The sequence below is a fragment of the Hetaerina americana genome, unplaced genomic scaffold, assembly GCF_022747635.1.
Source record: "Hetaerina americana unplaced genomic scaffold, ioHetAmer1.1.p SCAF_10, whole genome shotgun sequence".
Classification (NCBI taxonomy): domain Eukaryota; kingdom Metazoa; phylum Arthropoda; class Insecta; order Odonata; family Calopterygidae; genus Hetaerina; species Hetaerina americana.
In genome coordinates, this window is record NW_027286070.1 from 10,332,110 (window position 1) to 10,339,213 (window position 7,104).

Sequence of the window (7,104 nt, forward strand, 5' to 3'; positions counted from 1 at the left end):
ATTTGAAGACTTTTATCCTCCGTATCGTTATAGGTCGTAAGACATACTGGTTTGCTAACTATTGTCAAAAATGTGCCACCACTGTACTGAGCAAATCACATTCGCTCGCAATGACGGTTTGAAGTGAATAATTAATAACGAACTCTCCTAGGTGAAACGCATGCGTGGACAAACTGGCACAAAATTAGGATTTTTATGAGTATTGGGAGAATGTGACGAGCACGTTTAAAGAGCAATGTTGCCTTTCGCTCAATAGGCCTCATGGAGAATATGCTTGCTACTAGGGCAAGTGCAAGTATATGAGATCCCCGTGAAGTTGGATTGATTGCCGAATTAGATCGTGAGAACCGCAGGGGAGCTAGATTTATGAAACCTTGTTATGATAAAATGAGTACATAGCATATCAAAATTGTTAGAGGATATAGGTCAGGAATCACTCACGGAGCGAAGGTTAAATTACAGATTAAATCTCTTGAATAATTTGAAAGCAGGTCTCTTTAACGATGATGCTGAAAAGGTATTATGAGCCCATCATATTACGGCAAGAGATATCATGTCAGTAAAATTTGAGAGATTAAGACTAGTAGAGGTAGATTTGAGCCTGGTGAGTCGAAAGATCCGATATTCAAGTCCCGGTCAAGGAAATATTTTTGCATTTGCGTTCTGCTTGATTCCGCCTTCCCCACCTCTCCTGTGTTTGTCCTTTTTTGTGTTCCTACATCTTTTCCTTATATCTAATCCTATGAGAATGAATATTTGTTCGCCATATGGCGGGGGGTTTTCGTGTCCGAATGTGGGTGTATATATATATATATATATATATATATATATATATACACACATACATATATATAGATGATTCGTCGAAGTAACGCGGAAGTGTTTACATATATATAGATGATTCGTCGAAGTAACGCGGAAGTGTTGAATAAAAAACTTGGAGAGCAACAAACAAAAAAGAACATATAAAAAGAACACTCACACGTTATTTGTTAATACTTTCGACGGAGTTTAGCTCCGCCTTCCCCCGAAGAAACATATATGTATGTGTTTGTATGTGTATATATATATATATATATATATATATATATATATATATATATATATATATATATATATATATATATACATACATACATACACACACACATATATACGCGCGCACACACACACAGATCGTGTAGTGAACAGTGAAACTAATAAAAATAAAAAAAAACTTTCAAGTATTTTTTAATGCAAGATTACATCAAATATCAACTGCGTAAGGAAAAGAAAGAAATACCGACCCCTTCGAAAACATCTAATAGGTAATTCCCTAAGCTGCGCGAAATAAAAAAAACTGAAGAAGTTTGCCTAATTAGCCTGGATTAATCAGTGGTGCTGTTCATTCCCTTTTTTGATCTGGGTCATAGCTGTTACTCAATAAAACTGCTGTCCTATAACCCCCGCCAAACGTCTCCCATTATTTGGGGTATAATGAGCGAAACTATCTTATATGTATAAGTAAAATTGAATGACATGATGATTGATGTTGAATCAAAGAAATCCATTTCCCTTAGAAAAAGAAAGCGGCAGAACACCTAGGATGTTCACTCGTGGACGAAATACGAAATCTCGTACGTTTCCAAGGAGCCGGGCCGACTCGTTGGATCATCTCGCAGGGGTGAATGTTGTAGATGCGAATTGAAGAATAGTATGCTCGCAGTGTGGCTGGTGGGGGTTGGGAGAGGGTTCCGGTGTGTTGGAATGACGGTAGAAACTGAGGCTCGGGCGGAGAGAAAGCGCCTGCTACGAGGTGATGCCTATTCCGATCTCGGGTGTCTCTCCGTTGCGTGGAACAGCTGCTCAGGGCGTATGCACCGGGGAGGGGTGGCTGGGAGGAGGGAATTCTCTTGCTGGGAGAGTGGAGGGGTGAAAAGGCTTCGACCGCTCGATAGGTTTAGCTCCTTCATGATGCAATCCACGCGCGCTGTGTCGTTATGAATGAAAGGTTAGTAGACGCATCTTCCCACTCCTATACAAGGGGGCGTAGCCCACTTGGACGTCCTCCTGGGGCCTAGCTTACCGTGCGTTCAGACTTTCAATTATATTATATTTTTTTAATTTACTCCTGATCTGACATAACATGAGCTGTCGAGACGCTGGTTTCATTAAGATCGCTCGTTTGCGTCAGATGCCATTAGATGCGGAGACTTTCGAGTTGTTTCAATTAAGAATGTCCTTTAAATTCAATTTTCATGTAGGTTAGAGATACTTATTACATTCCCAATGATTGCTTTTTGGATTTCGACCTGATTGCGTTAATACAAATGCGCTTCATTTTAGGTTGATCAATATTTTTTTCTTAGCAACATACCTTTACTTGTCTTGGTTGGTGTTGGCTTGCTTGGTGTTGATGGTTCTTCTCAAAGTAGTTCCCATTGGATGCCCTTTTTCAGTCTTCGAATACATGCTGAAATCCTTTTTTTGTAGATCCTTCAAAATTGCCAGAGAAGCATCCGTCACTGCTTCTGATAATGCAAAACGCTTTGCACAAAGGTTTTTATCCGCATTGGGGAAGAGGAAAAGTCACATGAGGCAAAGTCTGCACTATAAGGAGGATATGGAACACTCTTTACAACTTTCACGACATATTCTGCAACAATATTGCATGGCCGTGCATTATCGCAGTGCAGCATCCAGACTGTAGCTTAGAAAAGTGGTATTCAATAATGGTTATAGCCTAGAGAAATTTTAAGTAAATCGATATGGAATACTCCATTTGTAGTTGTCTGTGCAGGTACAAAATACTGATACACAACTCCCTGGATATCGGAAAATACTCGTCATATAATCATAACTTTCCCAACAGAAGCCACTACTTTAACTTTTGTTGATGATGCTGGAGATTTCCACGTAGGGCTTTGCTATCAGCATGATGCGCCCCAATTTTCATTTACAGTGATAGCCTTCCAAAGGAACTCCTCACCTTCCTCTAACATCAAATTCAGCTGCGAGAAAACCAGAGAAAGAACGTCCGTTTGTTTGGTTATGAGCAGTCTCGGAACGCGCCGCGAACGAACACGTATCATGCGCAATATTTCTGTTGCTAACGCGTTGAAGGCACCTAATGAAAATTAAATATTTCTGATAATACTCTCATTGGACCATCCTTTCTCACAGTGGCAGCAGTCATGCTAATGTTTATCTCTGTAAGAGCAATGACTGGAGCTCCGGGTTCATCTTCCGTTGCAATCGTATCGCATCTTGAAACATTTTAAACTATTCTGTAACTGAGCTAAATAGAATAGAGAGTTAACATAATCCTCCTGTAACGTGAAATTGGCCTCGCATGGCGATTTTTGCTGTCAACTGTGTCATTTCAATGCAGCGTACGATATTTATCATCGCGAGTGACAGCCATCGTTACCGTTGGTCAACTGAATTCATATGCTTCAAATAGTAACGGCTGCTGCTGACATAGTTTTTTGTGAAAATCAATGAATTCCGTACCACATATAGAATGCACATTAAGCTAACAACATAATTGAAAAATTAATTTTTCCATTCCTATACTATACGAATTAAAAGTTATGATTATTCTATATAGAACAATACTCGTATTTCTTCGCCGCGTATTTGCATTCGAATGCAAATGCATTTAAAATGTTCTTTATGACATATCTAAAGCGAAGTGCTGAGATCATTTCTCGAAAAAATCTCGGGGAGAACAAAAATTGGAGTTCATTTCGATAGAGTGAGTTTAGGTTTATATCAATGTACATAATTTGAAAAAACAGAAATTGGATATTTAAAATTCTGGACTCAGAATGTTGTTGCACCAACCATTGCGTCTGAATAAATGTTTCCTAAGCTACTCATAGAAATATTGAATTATAATTTAAAATTCCATGCCATCTAGCAGTACATTTTATATCACAACATTTAAAAACCACTTCACTTTTTTTTTTAAATTTTCATTCATTAATTGATTTAGTTTTTGATTTCCGAATATTGACGCTTTTCCTAGTATTAAAAAATGTATTAGCAGAAAATTCAGTGATATTTGAAAGAAATCACGCGTCCTAGTTTGCCTAATTCTTACCTTTTGTGAATAAACGCATTATCGATATTTTCACGCAGTTGTTCGTGCTAATTGGGACTCTCTAGACTTGAAATAACATCAGATTTGTTTTCCTGAAAGATATTAATGTGATTAGTTGTATATTAACTAGCATAAATCGCCCTAATTTCTAGATTTGACTGCAGAAATACATTAAAAAAATCACGATGAAACAAAATATGAGATGCCGTCACTCATTTTCTCCTAGAAATGATATTTTGCAATAGCACTTGCATTTAGTGTGCAGTTTACGACGGAGCACTATTTGAGTTCGAGTTTCGGGGCAACTTGCTCAAAACTTCGACAAAATTCGTCGTGTATGACTCCGTTTGTCAGCATAGCAGATCGAAATTTTGTCCAATTTTCTGGATTACATTCCTGAAATTAGCAGAAATGCTGATAAATGTAATTGAAAAACTCGGTGGGCGATGAAGGAATGCCGTCACTTCGTTCAGGTTCGCCCTTGTTGCACCTACCGAAAGATGAACTCAGATTTCCTTGTCCTATTCGCAAAGAGGTCGATTACTTCGTCATCAAATTTTGACTGCGAATCGCTTCTGAGTTTACAAAGTAACTTCTTTTCTATGGAAATCAATGAGATCGGACCCATTCGCTCTTGTTCTTCGGTCGAGTGGCAGTAAGCTTTAATTCTCTTGAACGCACAGATTGAACGGTCCACGGAGGGCACTGCGAGAGGCAAGGTGGAGATGAGACAAGCCAGCTTGTATAGTTCGGGCATGGCCCAGATCAAGTCTTTGGAGTTCATCGAGGCAATAATTTCGCTGACAGATTCCCCAAATATGTCTTCTTCTTGGGACGAGTACAGTACGGACAGCTCGTTCGTCAAGGCGGAAGAATCGAAGGCGCTGCCGTAGCTGTCTGTCAGGTTGTTGATCAGGCCATCGGGGAAGTGCCCCTTGTAGGAGGCGAATTTGCTACTGTCGAGGAGAGACATAAAATGAAAGCTGGGAAGGCTGGAGAATCTGTAGCTGATGTGGATGATGGCGTGCTCGAGGATCTCGTCGAACAATTTGCTGTAGGTCTCTTCCAGCATTTCTCCCTCTTGTGCGTACTTCGATCCTGCCTTCGCGCCGCCGAAGTGTTCGGCGACTCCCTCCCACACCTTTGCAAACCCCACCCTTCGGATTTCGACGAGGTTGTTAACTGCTTCGGACACCTTCTTGTGGCAGTGAGCCACGTCTTTGGATTTATTCTGGAACATAAAGGAGAGAGCGTCCGCATGGGCAAAGATCGTGGAAAAGGTGCGTAGGAGAAAAATAGTTTCGAACTGCCTCAGGAACAAGAGCGAGCCCTGCGCCTGCATGACTGCCGCCGAATCCCACTCCCCCTCGCTGTCCGCGCCGACGGCGTGCTCCAGGAAGAGGATCAGGGTGTTCCTGTGCTCGTTGACGGTGTTAACGAGTTTCGTCGTGAAGTTCCAGCGGGCGGTCGCGAGGTTCGGCAGTCTCTTTTTCGCGAAGGTGCGCAGGTACTCCATCCTCTTGGGAGATTTCGTGAAGAAATTGGAGAGGCCTGTCAGGGACAGGAAAAACAGCCTACATTCTTTGATGTATGCTCCTGCCGAGGCTCGGAGCACGGAATTCAAGACATGACTATGGTAATGGACCAGCAGCGATTGCGGGAAGTTATCCTTCACTTTGGTGTGCAGGGCCCACAATTTCCTCGGGTGGACAGACGCACCGTCGTACGTCTGGGCGACCAGTTTTCCCTTTAGTTGAAATTCTTTGGCCGCCCACAGTACGTGCTTGTAGATGGCCTCCGCGGATGCGTCCGCACCGACGTCTTTGAACCCGATGAACCTCTCCTGCAGCTCACCCGATCCGTCCACGTAGCGCAACACGGTGGATATCTGAGATCTGTGAGTGCTGTCTGAGCACTCATCCAGGAGGATGGCCACGAAATGCGCACCGGACACTTCCCTCTTGATGACATCCATCATGCGGAGACCGACCGCTTCTATCAATTCATTCTGGGTGCTCGGGGATGTGCCGCGGAAGACGGTGGAATACTTGAGATGTTCCTTCAGCAGGTGGTCGTAGCCGCCGAGGAAGTTAACGACCTCGACGTAGTTTCCCTTGTTGGTCGGCTCCTGCAATTCGGGGGCAGGGTTGCGGAAGGGGATCTTCTGCGTTGCCAGGAGGCAGGCGACGTCTATGAGCCTCGCGAGGATCGCCCGGTTGTTCTTCACCGCGTCATTGTGCTTGGTCACGGAGCGCGCCTTCTGTATTTCCAGCTGGGCGTCAACCGCGGGGCTTCCGAATGTGCACAGAGCGAAAGCGCACTGGATGTGGTTCCTCGACTTCTCGTGTTTGATCAGGGTGTGGGACAGGCCAGAGATGCTCCCCAGCCCCTCCCGGGACCAAATGGATTTCTCGCGGCTGAAGAGAACGCACGGCCAGCAGAAGAGCTTGTTCAGCTTCGGGCATCCAGTCAGCCACTTGTGCTTCGCGTAAGCGGAGACGCAGAACCGCCGCCGGTATTTTCTCTCCCGATCCGAGCACACGAGATACAGTCCCGGAAGCTCGGGCGTTGGCCTCCCCCGCTCCACGAAGCGGAGCTTCTCCGCAGTGTCACGTTGACTGAATTTTTTCTTCATCAGTTCTTCGATAATGCAGTCGCAGTCTTCGCTCAGCTGCGCGGCGGTTTTGGCCGAGGAAGAAGCACTCGGAGCTCGGGCCATACACGTAGCTTCTCGGATGAAGTAACGAAAAATATTTCCGCGCACACGACGAATATCAACACTGGTGCACTAGAGCAAGCGCTGAGGACGAGGTGTATCTTAAGACTGAGGGCAAAAGAATGATAATATATGCGTGTCGGCTTCCATACACAACAGCCTCCCTCCCACCACTTCGACCCCACCCTGAGCGTGACCACACCCCTTCTCTTCGACCAATCCCTTCTCGGGTACACGGCGCTCCAAAAAAGAACGCCGGCGTCGGCAGTGACGGGCGATTGTTCCGATAAAACTCGGGGGCGTC

At 44.1% G+C, this 7,104-nt stretch overlaps 1 protein-coding gene across 1 annotated transcript; it reads right to left on the reverse strand.

Annotated features, from left to right (window-relative positions):
- Positions 1 to 4,574: 4,574 nt before the first annotated feature.
- LOC139700236 (zinc finger MYM-type protein 1-like) lies at positions 4,575 to 6,803 on the reverse strand. Its single transcript, XM_071598858.1, has one exon. The coding sequence runs from the start codon at positions 6,801 to 6,803 to the stop codon at positions 4,575 to 4,577; it is 2,229 nt and encodes a 742-aa protein (XP_071454959.1).
- Positions 6,804 to 7,104: the final 301 nt, after the last annotated feature.